Here is a 19,391-nt window from a genome sequence, read left to right as displayed (position 1 = left end):
GATTGGAAGACTTGAGGTCTTGACTATTGGTCAATAACCTCGACGGTCTGTGACAGGTCATCATTTGTCATTTTACAGAGGCCCAAATTTGAATTCTTCATTGCAAGACTGGTATGTGGAGGCAAAGCCCTGCCTGGCCTACACGTCTCAGCTCAACCGACGGTTTTCTCCTCCTTGGGAGAGGCAGGGTGGTCCAGGGTGAGAATGCACACGGGCTTGCAGGCAGTCCGCCTGGGGAGCAATCCCAGCTCTGCCACCCAAAGCCATGTGACCTTGAGTGAGTGGCCTCCTGTGTCTGAACTTCAGTTTCCTGGTTTGTAATACAAGGATGATAATACCTACCTCAAAGCCCTTTAAAGATTAATGAGCTCACAGTGGTTCACGGACCCCGCAGGAAGCCCACGGGACAGGTCACAGTGTGGGCTCTGAGAGAGGAGAGGGGAGACAGGAGCCTTACTTTACACCATGCACCTTTTTGTAATCGCTTGTTTCTCAGTCATGGTAGGGGAGGGGGGCTGTTCAATATAATGTACATAAAGCACTTAACACAGTCTTGACAGAATATTCCATAAATGTTAGCTTTTATTGTTATGATACACGTTATTGTCATAAATCAGTTTTTAAGAATTGTTTCTTTGTGGAAAATGACTCCCCCCACCCCCAAAACAAAATGCTTCTTGATGGAGCTAAACGGAAGAGGCTAAAGCAAGTGATGCTTCTTAGCCAACTCCCAGAGAATAGGAGTTTCCTGGGGCTGCCACCTGCCTTTGATTGGGCTCCTTGCTGAGTCAGGTGAGGCTGACACCCGAGCACCTGGAGGAACACGGCCGCTTTGCTGAGAGAAAGGCTGGCCCACTCAGGAAGGGCCTCGAATGCCTGTCAATCAGTCCACAGCCCTGGGCTTGGCACCTGTCTTTGTGGCTAGCTGGCTGAGCAACCCTGGGCAGGTCACTGAACCTCTCTGAGCCATCAGATTTTCACTTGACGAATGAGGACAATGATACTCCCGGGCCTTGTAGGGCTGCTGGGGGGCTTTGAGAGTTACGTGGCAGCTACCACGATCACATCTTCATCTTCATCATTAGAAGGCATTTGGGCTTCATCGGGGACAATGTGGACCAGGACAAGGCTTTCTGCTTGCTGTGCTAAGGTTGGATTCTAGCGGTTAGGTCACTCTAGAGGCCAGTGTGGAGCAGGGACTGGAAGGGACTAAGAAGGACTGTGTGTGTGACCCTCCCACTCCCACCCCATGTGGCCTCTCTGGACCACACCTTTAGCTATGAATTGAACTCACCCAGCAAAAGGATGGTTCTGGATTACAACAGGGAAACAAAATCTGAATGTAACTAACAGAGCTTTACCTTATCCACTTGCCCGGGATGGTATTTATGCTAATCCTATTCCAAGCAAAAGCAACTCAGACTAATAACAGCCATGCCTCGTCTCTGGGTTCCACACCATCTGTTGGCCCACACGTTCTGGATTAGGGTTTCCTGTGTGGCGCAGACAGGGCTGCTTGGCTGTGTGGGGACTCATGGGCCAGCTCGAAGGCGTCGGGGTGGGGGGGCACTCATTCAGCACACATGTACGGAGCCCTGCTAGGGGCCGAGCCCTGTGCCAGGCACTGGAGACCCAGATGAGGGACAGACAAGGTCGCTGCGCCCATGAAGTGTGTGCTCTGGTGGGAGTACACCAGAAAAAAATAATAAATGAGTAGAGTAAGTAAGTAAGTTGAGATGGGGTTAAATGCTATGAAGATGTGTCAGGGAGTGGCTTGGGGGTGAGGGCTTAATTAGGGTGGTCAGGGAAGAGCTCTCTGAGGAGATAAGACCTGCATGACAAGGAGTCACCGTGGGGCGGTCCAAGTGTGCCAGGCGGAGGGAAGAGTGGATGCAAACACCCCAACAAAGGGCCATAGCTGATGAGTTTGAGGGACAGAAGGCCAGAGTGGCTGGAACCAGGGGTAGGAGACAAGATGGCGACGGGGCCAGAGGTCAGGACCTTGGGGACCTTGTAGACCTCTGTATGGGATGTGTGATGGGAGCCACTGAGGGCTTTGGGCAGAGGAGTGACATGACCTGCAAGTCTGTTCTAGATGCTCACTTGGGCTGCTGGGTAGGGAACCGATTACAGGGGGGTCAAGAGTGCCCCCGAGGAGACAAGGGCAGAGGCTCTGGCAATAGGGTGTGGAGAAGAATAAGGGTGGAGGTTACATTTTGGAGGCAACAATGAGAGGAAGAGATGGAGTGTAGAGTACCCAGCACAGTCTCTGGAGTACAGCAGGAGAGCACTGTGTGGTGGCTGGGGTTGTGATGAGTTGATTCTCTGCCACACGGCCTCTCCAGAATAATAACTTTGAAAAGTCCTGATATTTGATCAGCTCAAGGACTGGGCCGGAGGCCCCCATGATAATGCTCGATGCATTTCCCCTCATGGGCTGTCCTCAAATAATGAACCCCATGGCCACGTGGGCTGCTTGCCTCTGAAGGGAACCTCCCACGGGCCATGCGTTTTCGGGGTCTGAAGCAATCCAAGTCGGAGTGCTTCCTCAGGGAGCTGTGCTCTCTGCATCAGGCACGTACAGAGACGCACCGACACAGCACGAACCGCAGAACCACGGGAAACTCAGGGCCGAGGGCGGGCTTGGCCTCCATCCTGCATGGTGCGATCCCGAGCAGGACCTCGCCTGGTCTTCCAACGCCCTCATTCAGTGCGTGTGCACCGAGCTCCTGCTCTGTACTAGACTCTGTCGGGGACACGAGAATGAATCAGACCCACCCTGCCCTGAAGCTCACATGAAGGTAGAGGGCCCGATGTGCCACAGGTGCTCAGGATTTGCTGATTAACTGAGTAGTAAGCCCCTGATACTGTTCCTCTCCTTTTCCCTAAGTACTTCCTCATCTCAAAAATCGTAAAAATCTCCCAAGTAGACATTTCTAGCCCACAGTTTGGGCCTTCACAGACTCATTCCCGCCCCTCATTCTCCACTCTCACCTTGGGCCATTTCTTCCTCTTTCTGCACTTGGGCTCCAGCCACATGATGCATATTATTGTTCCCCGTTCTTTGGCATTTCTCTGGCGTGCATATACCTTTCCTTGTACCTGGAACACCTCTTGTCCCACTCACTCCCTGGTAAGCTCCTGGATACCTGTCAAAGCCCAGCTCCAGAGTTAGCGTTTTTGCAAAGCCTTTCTGATTCTCTCCAGACGGGGCCCCTCCACAGGCACGGTCAGGCCCTCGCTCCATGATGCTCCCACAGCCCTCCACCCATTCCTCTCTAGGATAGATTGCTATGGACTGATGACTCGGTCCCCCCACTGGAAGATGAGCTAGGACACAGAGCCCCTGTCAGTTCCTCTCATCTCAGGGCCTGGCATAGAGGAGTGAGATATTCGGTTAAGCATTTTCGTTCATGGGGGTGAAAAGGGCGTCAGTGTGGCCGTAGTATAGATAGATGAGAGGCGTAAGCATGAGGCCAGAGGGGTCAGCAGGTTTCAGGGCAGATTTCAGCCACTGGAGAAAAAGCTGAGGGAGAGGACGAAAACCAGATCCCCCCCCAGAGAGGTGAAAAAGTAGGACAGGAGTACTATTTGGGGTTGTGATAGGGGATATAAATATTGATTATGTTTACGTGATGTTCTCAAAGGCTATTAGCTCTGGGCTCATTTTCCAACATAAATAAGAAAAGATAACCCTTGCCATTAAGGACTTAAAGTCTCTTAATAGGAAACAAAATACCTGTACATACAAACATCATCCCCTTCTTCACCTCGAGACTGTTTCGTGATACACTCTCTTATTCAGATGTGGGGATTGAGACCTGGAGGGTTGAAATAGCTTGTCTAAAGTTGCCAGTTGAATAGCAATGAGCCAATGATTATCCTACTCAAAGGCAGTCGTGAAGAGCTGTGGAGGAAAAAGTCTTGCCAATCACAGAATTTGTGTCTCACACAGCATGGTTGTTTGCATGTTTTCTGCCATTAAAACATTACAATAGATGAATTTATATTCACTGTGAAAAAACAATCTGATTGGATTATAACCCAAACTATAAAATAGATATACATGAGACCATACTGATTAGGTAGGTAGGTAGGTAGGTAGATAGATAGATAGATAGATAGGAGAGAATGGACAAATCTTCCTTAGGGAAGAATTCCAAATAATATAAGTAGATACTCCACTCATGAGGTGGAGTTTAATCATGACCACCTTTGAGTAGGATCTGGTGACTTTCCCCAAAGAATAGAGGATGGAAAGGGAAAAAGTAACATTACAGTGGAGCAACTGGGCAGACACTACCTTAACCAAGCCAGGGAGGTTAACATCCCCAGCGATAACTTCAGGGGCTATCGTGTACCCCTGATGCACTGTTGTGACAGGAGGGGCAGCTCACGCCGTGGTACTCTTCCCCATGACCCATAACCCCAGTTCAGTCAGGAGGACTTCTTCCGACAAACTCAGACTTAGGAACATTCTACAAAATACCTGGCCAGCACTGCTCAAGACTGTCAAGGTCATAGGAAACAAGGGAAGACTGGGAAACCGGTCAGAGAGCGGAGAAGACTGGAGAGGCATAACGACTAAATGCAGTTCAACCCCAGAATGAATCCTGGAACAGAAAAGCGACGTTAGTGGAAAAGCTGGTGAAGGCCGAACAAAGTCCAGAGTGTAGTTCGTAGTAACGTAACAATGGTGGAGTTCTCATTTTGACAAATATCCCACACTACTGCACCACGGTAACAACAGGGGAAACCGGGTGAGGGCCATATAGGAGCTCCCTGTATTATCTTTGTCACTCTTTTGTAAGTCTAAAATTATCCCCAAATAAAAAGTTTATTTTCAAAAATCAGGTAAGGAGAGGGCGAGTCCCTCCTCCACCACTCCACCCAAAGCCCCGGTCTAAATTGGGTACACACGCATACACATCTTCTTCAATATGTTCCTGCAGGTTTCTCCCCCTTACATAAGCGGTTCATCCGGTACCTACTGTTCAGTAACTTCCCTTTCTCACTGGACAATGTGCATCAGTGGTGTCTCTGCGTCAGTAGATTTTCAGGACAGAGCTGCGCTGTACCATACAGTAGCCGCTAGCCACACGCGGCTATCGAACACCAGACTGCAAAAACTTAGTACAAAAAAAGAAAGTAAAATATCTCATTGTTATGCTAATTACATGTTAACGTGATAATATCTTCAGTGTATAGAGCTCAAGTATATGATTAATTTCATCTGTTTCTCTTGACAGTTTTTCATGTGGCTCCTGGAAATGTAAAACTACATATGTGGCTGGCTCGTGTTATATTTCTATCGGACAGTGCTGCTATAGACATCTAAACTCATCCTTTTTAACCTGCTGCATAGCATTCCAAAATCTTTAAGTACCACAATTTATTCAACCTTTCCTTTTCTAATGGAAATTGAGACTACTTCTAAAATTTTATTACAGACCATGCTGCAATTAAATCTTTGTAATGCCTACTTCGTGCACTCGTAAAAATCTTTCTCTAGAATAGGGGCCGGCAAACCAAGGTCATGACCAAACGCCACCTACCACACGCTTCTGTCAAGTTTCACCAGAACACAGCCCCACTCGCTCCTTTCTGTATTATCTCTGGCTGCTTTTGTACTCCAGCCCCGGAGCTGAGTGGTTGGGAGAGGCCATGTGGCCTGCCAGGCCTAAAGTACTCACAGTGTCCCTTTATAGAAAAGTTTGTTGGCACCTGATCTAAGAGTTGTTACCAACAATTCAGAGAGCCATGTTGCAGGTCCAGCTCCCCGGAGAGGAGACTGTGAGATGGAGATGAGCAGATAGGAAGTTTGTTAGGGATAGTGTGGCCTTATGATGTGGTGGATTTGATAGGCTCCAGCTGACCACGAGCAGCTTTGGCTGCACGGTCAAAAGCCATGGGTTCTGCCAGATCATATGGTTCACACAGCGTGGCTACTTGTATGTTTAGTGCTTCTCCCCTGGTAGACACCCTCTGGTGGATGTAAACACAGAATACAATGAACTTCACACTTGCTGTCCACTCTCACAGTACATCCACATGCCTGTACTCCAGATCTCTTTGTCCCCGATTCTCCGATCTTATCCTTCCAGACCCCTAACTAACCAGCCAAGCCATTCACCACTGCCCATCAGATCCATGTCTATTCTAACCATGGGCCCCTCTTTCTTTCCACAAAACGTGGATGACTGAGTGTACTAGTCAGAGCTTGTCCACTGGAAGGATTTCCTCCTCTACTGCCAACAAACTTTTCTATAAAGGGACACTACTGCCATCAAAACTGGCAGCCTTCTGTGTCACCCAGTATAAGAGATGAAGCAGTACCGTCATTTTTTTTTTTATTTTTAAAGATTTTATTTATTTGAGAGAGAGAGAGAGAAGGAGCAAGGGGGGAGCAGCAGGGGGAGAAGGAGAAGCAGACTCTCTACTGAGCAGGGAGCCCGATGTGGGGCTCGATCCCAGGACCCCGAGATCATGACCTGCACTGAAGGCAGATGCTTAACTGACTGAGCCACCCAGGCACCTTTTTTTTTTTCCCCTCTACCATCTTTCAAGGACACCGCAGTGGGGCCTGCAGTACAGCAAGTCTATTTTTGGCTTGCTTACACATACTGAGCTGACCCACCCATGAACAAAGCTTGGCTTTTTTTCCTCCTCCCGCTGGATAAAAGGAGCTCCTCAGGCAGCCATAGGTGATCTGAGGGAGAGGCGCTGGGGCAAAGATGGAGGACAACATAAATGTCTGGGCCACCTGCTCATGCAGCTGTCTTTTTTGCCCTTTGGCCCTGCTGTGCCCAATCCCAGTTGTACCATGTCTATTGTGATGAATTGCTGCTGGCCTTGTGTGACCTTATGATTTGGTGGATCTGATAGAATCCAACTTACGATGAGCAGCTTTAGCTGTATGGTCAACTTGATGATCTGCAGTCAGATGATCTGTCTCTACCAGAACCCTTAGCAAGTCAGAAGCTATTTTTTGAAAAGTGTGTCATTCCTGACTACAGATGAGATGGCCCTGCTCCAGAACCGCAGGGATCTATACCGTCTCCTACTAGGCCTTGTCATAAACTCTTTTAAGTATCTTTTTCCACTACAGATACCTCAAATACCATGGGTTCTGCCAGGTCATATGGCTACTTGTACCATAGCCTGGATCTGCTGCTGAGCCCCTTCCCTCTCTGGGCCACCATCAAAACTGGCAGCCTTCTGTGTCACCCAGTATAAGAGATGAAGCAGTATTCCCAGCTGTGAAATATGCTGCCTCCAAAACCCAAAGGGGCCTCCTCCCTGGCCTTGTGCTTCCTTCTTTTTTTTTTTTTTTTTTTAAAGATTTTATTTATTTATTTGAGAGAGAGAGAATGAGAGAGAGCGAGTACATGAGAGGGGGGAGGGTCAGAGGGAGAAGCAGACTTCCTGCTGAGCAGGGAGCCCGATGCGGGACTCGATCCCGGGACTCCAGGATCATGACCTGAGCCGAAGGCAGTCGCTTAACCAACTGAGCCACCCAGGCGCCCCTTTGTGCTTCCTTCTTAATGGGGGAGTGGGGGCTGCAGTCGCTGTCTTTTCCTTTGAAGGATACGTCCCTGGAACATCCCAGACTACTGGTCCCTACAAATTTCACCTAGCTCTCAGGCCTCTGACTCTTAGTGTCTTCTTCCACTCTCTGCAATGGATGTGTCTCACTAAGGCTTCCAATATACGTATCCTTCATTGTCCATCTGGCACAATTTGATGTTCTACAAGGTATCTAGGCAGGTCTTCTCAGACTAGGTTGTGGGAGGGCAGGAAGGTTAACAGCCCTGGGGCAAGGTTGTTGCAAGCGAATATGAACTCTTTCTTTCTGATAGGGAAGGGTGTGAAAAATGCTCCCCAGGCCGATTGCTACCCACCACATACCTGAGGACGCGTTAATGTGCTCTAGGAAAGATGCCACGTGCGCCACAGTGTCTGCAAACAGAACTACCACGTGGTTGATTTCGCTGTAGTCCATGGTCACCTTCCAGGATCCCTTTGATTTGTGCAGGGACCGGACTGGTGAGTGGAACAGAGATAATGAGATCACCGTCCCTGCATCCTTTAGGTCTTCAAGGATGGCATTAATCCTTGCCATTCCCCACTTATTAGTAAGGTCGAGCATCTTTTAATATGTTTATTGGCTTATTTCCTTTTTTTGAATTCCCATAATTCATAATCATTTGTCTGTCTCTTTCATTAGACTGTGAGCTTCGTGGGGCCAGAGACAATGTCCATTTATCCCCGTGACCCATGGACCTGGCTCGTAAGAGCTCAACAAATATGCCCTGAATGAACATTTTAACAGGATGAACAAGCAGCATTTGATTGGACATCCTGGGCTCCTTGGATCTTGAAACTAAGCTCCTTAGCTTATGGGTAAGCCTGTCCCTGACAGCAATTTTATCATTTTGGTTGATTTAAAAGAAAATACGATGTCATCCAATCAAACCATCTCTCTTTTGAAACCAAGGCAGTGTCACCGACCTAATCGAAGCTCCCAAAGCCTTGTTTTCTGGATGGACTCCGTTTGATAGCAATAATGGGCAGTAACAAGCTGAGCCCCCGCCCCATCTGGCTGTGATAAACACATCCAAAACACATTACAAATCTCAGAGTGAGGCTCTGGGGCCTGAGGCTGCAGCAAAAGAAAACCAAGGTTGACAAGCACAAGTTTAAGAACCTGATATTCTATAAATGAAAAAAGGCCAGCTGCCTATTCCTTCACCACTGAACAAAGTAAATGCATTATCTGAGCTTCCTGCCATTTTTCAAACCTGGGACTCTCTAATGATATCTGTTTGGTCAACTCTAAACTTCATTTGTCAAAAAAAAAAAAAGGAAGATCTCTGGTTGACTGACTCTCAAGTGTGTCTTTCGTTTGCCTTAAATTTTGGGGTTTAAATTTTTAAAAATTTTCTTAAATATGCTTACGTAGGAACATTTTTATCTTCGTAAAACACACATCTTATTAGGTCCCTCACCCCCTCAAAAACTTCTCATGCCTCGCATCATCTGAAGGCCAACATCCAACTCCTGCACAAGGCCTCCGAGGTGCTGGCTACTTTTTTCCCCCCCATTCTTTTTTTTTTTTTTTTTTTTTTTTTTTAAAGATTTTATTTATTTATTTGAGAGAGAATGAGAGAGAGCACATGAGAGGGGGGAGGGTCAGAGGGAGAAGCAGACTCCCCGCCGAGCAGGGAGCCCGATGCGGGACTCGATCCCGGGACTCCAGGATCATGACCCGAGCCGAAGGCAGTCGCTTAACCAACTGAGCCACCCAGGCGCCCTTTCCCCCCCATTCTTAAGAACTTTACGCTCCCACCACACATCACTTGCCTCTGCTGAAATAAGCCACGCCCTCTACACCTGGGCTTTTGCACACACAGTGCTCCCCCTGTGAAGAGCTCCTACCTATCTTTTGAGAGTTAGTTCAAATGTTAACTCTCTGTGAAGACTCTCCTTCCCCTAGAATGGTGTTAATCATCCCTCTTCCCAGTTTCTCAACGCTTTAGATAAATATCTACAGTAAATACCTTCTATCTTATACTATAATTATTTACCTATGTGTCTGTCTCCCCACCAGACTAAGAGCTCCCTGAAGGGAGAAATTGTATCTCATATGTTAGTTTCCCCAGGGCCAGCGCAGTCCTGGGCACACAGCAGATGGGCACCATTTGTTTGCTCAGTGAATGAATGAAAAGACACAGTCCCTACCCAGGGGCCCAGAACCTCCAATCTAACCACAAGGAAAGGACCAATAAGCTAGTGGAGTGGACTTTAACAGTACTTAATTTCCCAATTTCCTCTAGCAACTGAACACACTAAGAAGACATATTCATGCCTAGACTTACAGGTAACTCAGAGGTCCTAGGAACCTCTCTTAGCCCAGTTCAGGATCAGCAGCTGACCCTTTCACTGTGAACAGGCTGGAGCTCAGAGGTGCTTCTTCATGGGTGGGTAAGCTTACATGGGAGTCTGCGAACCTCCTTCCCTTTGGCAAGCACTCAGAATAGCTCCATTAACGTCCATGGAAATTCTGCACATGCATCAAGGAGAAAACAGCCACAAATAACATAGCCTGTTTTCCAAATCTCCAAAGCACATCTCTGCAATCATTTCACTTTCTAACTATCACCGCTGAAGCCTTTCAGCCGACAGCAATTTGTTTTCAACTTACTCTGGGTTCCTAAGTTAGCAGAACTCTTTGGATGTTTATAAATGAAGCTTCCTCCTTCCTGTCCCTCTCCCTACTCCAGGCTTCTCTTCCACACAGCCTGGTAATAAGAAACTAACCAGTTCCTGCTTGCAATCAGTCCAGACTCCTTCACTTTGTCCTCAAGACCCTTCAGATTTGTCCTGGTCCTTACCTTTCTCTCCAGCCTCATCTCCAGGTACTCTCTTGCAGATGTCCTCCACTCCAGCCATCCCAATCACCTCCCAGGTATCACAGTTCTGGGGCTTGCCATACACCTCAACCACCCAATTACCTATTTCTGCCCTTTCAGACTGCACACAGGTTATCACCTCCTCCAGGAAGCATTCCCCGATTGGATTAGATACCTTCTCTGTATGTCTACAACTAGTCATTCAACTATTCAATAAATAGTTATGAAGACCTCACTTGTGCCAGGCTCTGTTCTAGGTGCTGGACATACAGCAGGAACAAAACAAAGACTCTGCTGTCAAGAAGCTTGAATTCTTAAAGGAGGTGGTGGTGACAGGCAATGAAGAAATAATGAACTGTGTCAAATGGGGAATAAATACTCTGAAGAAAAATAAAGCAGGGTAGAGTATTAAACAATGATTGGGAGGGACGGCTGTTTTATTTAGGGTAGTCAGCAAAGGCCTATCTGATAAGGCAAACAGCAACCTGAATCGAGGGAAGACAGGAACATGCCAATATCCACGGAAAGAGCACTGTGATAGGGCGAAGAGTTAAGTGCAAAGGCCACAAAGCAGGAACGTGTCTGGTGTGTGTTGTTTGGAAGTAAGGGAGCCAGTGGTACCATACAGGTGTGAGAAAGGGAGAGAATTTTAGGAAATGAGGTCAAAGAGGCAGCCAGGAGCCAGATCATGTCAGGCCTTGCAGGACATGGTAAGGGCTTAGGATTTTGCTCTGAGATGGAAGGCACTAGAAGATTTTGAGCAGAGAAAAGCTAGGATTTGTTTTACATTTTAAAAGGTTTGTTCCAGCTACTGTGTGGACACTAGATGATAAGGGGAACAAAGGTGGAGGCAAAAAAGGCACAGACACGTGGATATCCATTAATTCTACAGATATGTACTGGGTACTACTATGGGACAAGCACTCATCTAAGGACTAAAGATACCCAGATGAGTAAGACAGGATTTCCGAATTTTGGCAGGATTTCTGAGGGAAGTTACAATCGAGTGGGGATAGCATCAAGAGCATAACCACAGAACATGTGGGTATGTACAGAACAGTATACAGGGTATTACGGTAGGGACAGGGGAGGGAATTGGGTAGACAGTAGCATTCCAGAGAGAGAAAACAACATGTAAAAAGGCTCAGAGTGGGGGGTGACACGATGGGCTTTCCAGTTTCGATATGTCACTCTGTCTCTAGCACAGAAAAGTCAGTTTGAAGACGTTAAGACTGGAGGCAGAAGGACCAGTTAGGAGGCCACGTGGTCATCTGGACAAGAGAGGATAAAGTCCTGAAGTTGTACTAGAGATGGAGAAGAGACAAGAGATTCTAGATCTATGTGAGAAGTGAAACCATAAGGACTTTGTTGGGTTGGGGGGGGGAGGCAATGAAAAGCCTAGGCTGACCCCCAGGTTTTTAGCTGAAGTGCCAGTATTGCCAAGTGAAAGAAGATAGGTCACATTTGAGATGCCCATGAGAACTCTAGGAGATATTGTCTGAAACTCAGGGAAGAGGTATAGGCTGAAGATACAAACTGGAGCGTCATCGGCATGTACACGATGCCTAAGAGCATGAATGGATGAAATTGACCAGGAAGACTGTATACGTCAAATAGACTTGAGTTTTAAATGGTAAAGCTGCCACTCACCATCTGTGTGACTCTGTGAGCCTCACTCTCCTCATCTTTAATTAGGTATTAGTATTATTAATTTTTTAAATGTCTGCCACAGTGCTGAGCACATAGTTAAGTGCTCAATTACTATTCTAGCTCCAATAGTTATGAGCAGTGGGGAACCGAACAAGACACTCTGCTTGGTGAGCCTCGGGGTCTCAGTAAGTAGGTGTTAAATAAATGAAGAAGTCTAAAAAACTGAAATAATACTTACGAATACAACAGATGAGAAGGCTAAACTGGATTATTAAAACTACATAAAGATCAATGTCAATGCTAATAAATTATCTTAGGAAAGGTATCTAACACTTAGAAAGCAGATGACATCAGGCCCCTCCCTTTTGTCCTTGCTTTTTAACTTAGCCCCTCTATTTTTTTTAATTTTAATTTCCCCCATTCTATTGGCTCCTTCTTTTCAGATTAGAAACATGCTCTAGTCTCCCCTAACCTAAAAAGCCTTCCTTGGGTCTTGCTATCGCCCTCAAACTCTTGTCCAATCATTATTTTCACCAACTGTCCCCTTTCTCAACCCTGAACACTTTTCAATGAACAGGCCACACCTTTTGTTTTAGGAAAAAAAAAAAGTCCCAGTTTATTATTACTTTAAAAGAGCAAATACCATTTACGTAATTGTTCAAGCAGGCCTATAAGTGGCATTTCATTTTAGAATATAGACATACTTGTTTTTCTACTATGGTAATTCATTTCAAGAGAAATTTCATTATGTACCTTCTACAGAGCCCTAAACCAAGAGCCAGCGTATTCAAATAAACCCCAAGGTGTGGGGAGGCTTCAGGCCAGCTCCTCATTAGAAGCCTCAGCATGGGGGCTCCGGAGACCAATGCAGAAGGTCTTCCAGGGAGAGCTGCAATGTTCAGATAAGTGAGTTCTGGAAAGAAGGGGTAGTTGGCTGGCTCCAGCAGGCTCACCCCTGGGGTAGAGCAAAGAGAACAGACAGGGGAGTTCTGACGGGCACCGGAGCTGTCTAAACTCAGGGGGACGGGACTGAGCGAGCAGCCGTGGTAATTGAGTTTCAGTTACCTGCAGGGTGGCGAAATCAAGCAGTCAGTTCATCTGCCTGACATGGGGGAGTTCAGAGGTGTCCTTGGCACACTCCCAGTGAAATCCGTCACCCTTTCACCGGGCTGGGTGACGGCAACTGTGCTGCACTTCCTGGTGCCAGCCAGCCCCGTCCCGCGAGGCGGCATGAACGCTCTACAGCTAATGCAGCCTCTCCCGCGGGCCTGGCTCCCGGGGCTCTCCGCATCCTCGGTCTGCGGGAATGGCGCCAGGGGAAAACTCGGCACCGCCGGCAGCAGCCGTCGCCCAAACTCAAAAGAGTCTTTGAATGGCAGAGAGCCAGGCCCGTTTTGCTTTCTGCCCAGCCTAGCGCTGCAACCATCCTCGGGTCATTTTTTGTGGTTCTGTACAAATGTGCCGACTGGCAGCGAGCCGTTCTTCACCTGAGCCCGGATTTCAGCTCGGTGCTTTAATGTGAAGACCAGGGCTCTCACCGTCCGCCGGTATGGCCCAGTAATGAGGCGGGAGCAGAGATGAAACGTTTCCCGCTCAATATTTTCAACCAGTAGGTGATCCATCTAAAAAACAGCAAAATTATCAAATTAGGGCCTTGTATTGCATAAGGATTAAAAGCAAGAGAGGCTGGAGCACTCTGCTCAGAGGCCTCCATTAATCAACTGAAATTCAAGGACATCTACTTCCTGTCACAAGAGAAACAGGAAGAGCAAATTAATTCCACCCTAGCAATTAAGGAACAAGGCCATGTGCTTTGTGACAGGGACCTCATTCACAACCCCTGCCGGGTGGTAATATTTGCCATTATAACAGGAAACTGGCCTGAACTAAGCAACGGGTACTGGGCCCTGTACTTTACCAACCAGGAAACCAAGACCAAAGGTAATAAATCAGTGTAACAGTTTATACTTTTTTTGGTTTTTAGAGTGCCTTTTAACCCCTTACAGCATTTCAGACACACGGGGTTTGGGTCTTGATATGTGTGTACAGCAGCTTATAAATCACTTTCCATATTTAATGCTCACAACTCCTGTTACCTCATTTTCTAGATGAGGAAATAGGTTCAAGGGTAAAGAAAGGTTCAAGGTCTTACAGCTAAGACTCTGACCTGGCGCACCGGACCCCAAAGTTCATGTTCCTCTCCTTTCACCGTACTAACTGACCCCTTACATTCGGAGAGCCCAGTTGAGTCTCAAGAGACCTCCGCAGGGCCAGCTGAGCACAGCAGGTCTGTGGGATGGGACCTGCAGCAGTTCCGGGGTGGTCCAGCTCAGACCCAAACCCTTCTCAAGTCACAGACCTCATCAAAGCAGCACAGGTCTGAGTCTTTGTCCACGGTCAGGACCCAGGCCAGACTGCGCTGCTGGTCAGGCAGCCCGCCCTCACTGCCCTCCTTCCCAGGCCCATCTCCCACTACTTGTCTCACCAGTTCTGGCCACAGCCCCAGCCTGAGCAAGCGAAGGTGCTCTGACATACCGCTGGGCCGCTGCCCACGTAAATGCTCCCTCAGCAAGGTCCACTTTCCCAGGAAACATATTCCTATTTGCATGTCAAAGCTGAGCTAAAAACGAAAAAGCAAAAAAAGCAAATCCTAGCTCAAAGGACTGAAAATTCTTCCTTGGGTGGCCACAATGTCCTAAGCTTCCCTTAAACATTTTCATAATATATTATAATGATCTATTTTCTGAGTGTGTCTTCCCTGATAGTGAGTTCCTTGAAAACAGGAAACAAATTTCTCTTTCTTACTTGCTTTCTTCCCTTCCCTCCTTACCACGCCACTCATTCAAATACTTATTCAGCACTTATTAGGCGCTGTGCGTGGGCTGAGGAAAAAGCAGTGAACAAGCTGACAGTCCTCGACTCCATGGAGAGTACAACCCCCGCTGGAGAAAGGTAGAGAACAGGATCCTAAATGTACTGAGTACTAGGAAAGGGGACAGGAATAAGTGCTGGGATACAAAGCTATGGCACAGTGCCCCATCCCAGGAGGGCAGCACCTGGCTTCGGGAGGGAATGATGTTTGATCCGAGACCTCTCTGGCCAGCTGAAGGGCGTTTGCTTTGTGAGAAATTCACTGAGCTCTATGTAGATCTTCTGTGCACTTTCCTACATATGTACTATACTTCTATTTAAAAGAAAAGTTTAAGAAAAAGTGTACCAAAAATAAAAAAGGAACGCCCGATATTTGATAAAATGTCCTCACGTAAGAGAGAGCCCAACAGACCAAAACAAATAAAAAAGGAACTTGGAAGAAAGAAGGACCAGGCAGAATATAGAACAGGACTGAGAGAGAGAAAGAGAGTGACAGGGAGGACTATCTAGGCCCAGACATCTGCCTATGTGTAGCAGACAGGAGATGTTCAGGGAAGTCCGTGATCCTGATGGCTTGTGCTGGACTAAGTGCACTTGGCACCATGGTTCTCCAGAACCCAGATTCCTCGAGCTTTTCATGGCCTCCTGGGTGGGCACCGAAGTAGCCCCCCGCCTAAGGCAACCCTGGTACCAGACTACTTTAGCAGGAGGCAGGAAGGGTGGCTAGCTGTCGGCCCACCGTCCGGCAATGCTGCCAGAGAGGCCCCTCATCCCAGGGGGAGGATGGTCAGTCACTGACTGTTCAGATTCACTTAATGTAACAGACAAGAGGAAGTCTTCATTTTTTTCTTTTTTTTTTTTTTTTGAGGACAGTGGTTGTTGGGGGGAGAAGGGTATGTGTGCATTTGCAAAAATATGTCATGACCATTCCATCAAACTGTAGTCTGTATGTAAAAAGAACTTTGAGAAAGCCTTGGAATTCACATAACTGAATATCATCCATACTTCATTCAGCAAATAGCTACTGAGTCGCTACTCTGAGTCTGGCCTGATCCGGGTATTGGAGACCCTGAGCAGAAAAGACCTGACCCCTGCCCTCTGGGAACTCACAGTCAAGAGAGGAGATGGCACATATGCAGAGAGCCGTGGGGCAGGGGGGTGGGTGCTGCACCAGCGATGTGATGGGAAAAGGAAGCAAGCACCTAACAATTCTCATGCATGCCTCTTATTAAATGAAGGCCAATCACAATGAGGAAAAACATCAGTGGTATTAAAATGTGAGTCATAAGGGAAAATAATTCATCATACACCCATGTGTACAACAAGGTCATCGCACAAAGTGAAGAGTGTCTGTCTTCTAGCTGCCTTTGGATATTTCAAACCCATCCAAGTTGTTGAGTCCTTTCCAGTGGGTCCCAACCTGGTGATTCAGGTTAGTCCTTCTGGGTGAAAGGACCAGAGTCTCACTGAGACCTTGAGAAAAAGAGGTTTTGCTGTGAGATACATCCACAGGAGTGGGAATGGGAGCAGGAATGGGAAACATCAGAATGAATGGGAACAAGAAACCTAGAGATTTATTTAGGGACCACATCCTTTCTCTTGTGGGTCTCGAGATCTGCCTGGTCTCTTTCTCACACACTGTTGCTCCTCTCCATCTGCCTTACTCACCACCAATTCTAACAGTCTTATTCTTTCCCCCGTGCTACCCATCTTTAGCTAGCTTCTGCTCCCTCACAACTCCTCCAACACCCCTTCTGCTTCAACACTCCCACTGTTGTTTCCTTGCTATTTCCTAGTTCACACTTCTCAGGGACAGAGCATCTGATCTGCCTTGCTTACCTATTTGTACCTGTATGTTAGCTGTGTGTTATTCAGTTGTCTGACTGCAGACGAACCAGCGGTAGCTGGGGAAGATATAAAACGTGACCACCTAGAGCTAGCTTTCCTCAAGGATTCTGGACCCAGTGGGAAATGGTGCCATAATCGATTAGTAATGTCTGCTACATCCCTAAGTTCTTTAAAAGCAAGGTAAGGTCTTCTTCATGTGTTTACCTCAAGTGCAGAGCTTCCCACATTGTACTGTGACTCTTCACCGATCTCCCTCAGAAGACTGGAGCCCCTCAAGGGCTGTTACCACGTTGGATTCATTTCTAATTTCCGAGGCCTAGCATTGGTATGGGCACATAGCAAGTGCTCAGGAAGTTATTTGTTAAATGAGTATCCTTCTTCTCTATGTATACCTCCCTGCTTTCCAGCTCTTTTGGTAACATTCTACACGTAACACAGATAAGATCTGAAATATAATGTTTCTATTTTAATATGTATTTTCTGGCTTGGAACATCCTACCCGTTAACAAAGGCCAATTCAACTGTCATCTCTTCCGTGAAACCTTCCCAGATTCCCTCAGCAGATCTCACTGTTCTGTCCTTTGTGTGTCTGTACCACTTGCTAGTACCACTCTTTCAGACATATTTTCATCCTGCCTTATATTTAGTTAGTCATTCACAGGCTCTCAGCCGGGAGACAGTAAGCTTTCTTAAGCCCAGGGAATGCACCTCATTTATGTTTATATTCTCCCCAGCACCAGCAGTAGTAGTACTAAACATTTGTTGAATTGAATATCCGCTGGAAGCAAACTTTGTATGAGTTTTCCAATAGCATGATTGGATTTGTACACATCTACCTACACTCCTTTTTGACCACTTGAATACATTTATGATAGAGCTGGTCAAAGCCAGAGGTGCAGTCTGAGCCCATTAAATGAAGAGAAAACTAACAGTCCCATATGGGGACGTACCCCTGACCTGGATCTCATTAGCACCATCTGACAACCAACTGGGCCAACCAGCCAGTGTTTCATAACTCTTAATGATACAGGCTCACTTTGAGAACCAGGTTCATTTTTTTTAATGACATAATAGGAAAATGATCACAGGCCATGAGGTAGGAAGGAGAGTGGATAATGAGGAAGGGGAAGTAAGAGAATGACACCACAGGGGACGTTCATATGAGGAAAGATCTAAAGGACACGGAAGAACAAAGAAGATCCGGAAGGGAGAGAAAGTAAAGGGGAATGGAGCATGGGTCTCAAAAGTGTGGAGGTTTTATTCATCTATCCCATTATTCCAAGAACAAGGAAATAATCCATACATCTAGAAAGCAAGACCTGTATAGAGTAATAAAGAGATGCACCTTTTGGCTGTGTGTGTATATTCTTCATCTGTGGCTTTTACTACTAAAGGATATGATCACAATAAATAGCACGGAAACATTTTTTCCCACAAAAATATAATGCGTGAATTTGCAAAAACACATGCTAGGATTAAACTGTAAAGGCTTTTTAGTCATTGGGCCTGTAACTTACCCAATGGTTTACTCCTGCCTGATAAAGTACATTTCTGGAGATCTGAGGTCTGATTTGAATGCACTCAACATTGGTTACTGTCAAAGACCAGATACTGGATGAGATGGTTCATTGATTTACCCTAACATGGAAATGTTTCATATGATGATAGGTGCTAGGAGTTAACCTTATATAAAAGTGTTTATATTTATATTCCCTGACATACCAAACTGATAAAAGTACTGTCAAATGCTGTTTATGCAAGGAAAACAGATTGATTTTTTTTTTTTTTTTTTTTTTTCAAGGAATATAGTAAAATGCACATTTTTATTTTAAAAATGTATTCTTTGGGAACAAAACCATTCAACTATGCTTAATCTGATATTTTTTCCAATTACATTGGAAAGCACTAACAAATGTATCACTTTTTTAACTTTGTTTTGTAACACTTGAGTGCTTACCACTTGATGTGCCATTTAAAGGATAATTAATGGATAAACTAAAAGGATAATTATTATGGAGTTTAATATAGCAGGCAAACTGCTCATTAATCCTTACAAGCATAGCTTCGTTATTATCGTTTACTTAGATACCACAGGGAACTGGTATTTACCACCACATTAACTACATATTATATACCCACACTCTATGTTTCTGCAATAATTTTGGCTTATTTTAAAAATAAACTTTATGTAAAATATTAAATAGCAAATCTTGTTGGCTAATCGATACTCTGGAAAATTAGGCTTACAATCTTTACTTTTTTTTCTTTCTTCCAAGGGTTTAAGAGTCATGTTAAAGCTTCCTTTAGGAAAAGTTAAGCAAACTTACAGCATATTAATTCACTGAACTATCAAACAGACATTAAAATTATAAATATGAAAAATAAATATATACAGAAAAGGATATACAAATGACCCTGATATTGATCAAGATGAAAAATAAAACACAATGTAAGTAATTGTCAATTTTCTGCAGTTATTTAAATGATCAATAAAAGCATCTTATGGAACATTTGGCATATGATTAGCTCTTAATAAATATGGTATAATCATTAACTTGTCCAATATTCATTTAAAGAGCTGTAATAATTTAACAAACAGGAAATGCACCA

At 45.8% G+C, this 19,391-nt stretch overlaps 1 protein-coding gene across 1 annotated transcript in view; it reads right to left on the bottom strand.

Moving 5' to 3' along the window:
* Positions 1–12,702: 12,702 nt before the first annotated feature.
* Positions 12,703–19,391, bottom strand: part of TCEANC2 (transcription elongation factor A N-terminal and central domain containing 2) — a 34,030-nt gene continuing 27,341 nt past the window's right edge. Inside the window, exon 5 of the mRNA XM_021683934.1 lies at positions 12,703–13,684. Coding sequence (XP_021539609.1) covers positions 13,496–13,684 — 189 coding nt within the window. The 3' untranslated portion in view covers positions 12,703–13,495. The remainder of the gene's footprint in view (positions 13,685–19,391) is intronic.

This window comes from Neomonachus schauinslandi, chromosome 4 (genome assembly GCF_002201575.2).
Source record: "Neomonachus schauinslandi chromosome 4, ASM220157v2, whole genome shotgun sequence".
Classification (NCBI taxonomy): domain Eukaryota; kingdom Metazoa; phylum Chordata; class Mammalia; order Carnivora; family Phocidae; genus Neomonachus; species Neomonachus schauinslandi.
The sequence above is the reverse complement of the archived record's forward strand: the minus strand, read 5'-3'. Positions and strand labels throughout refer to the sequence as shown.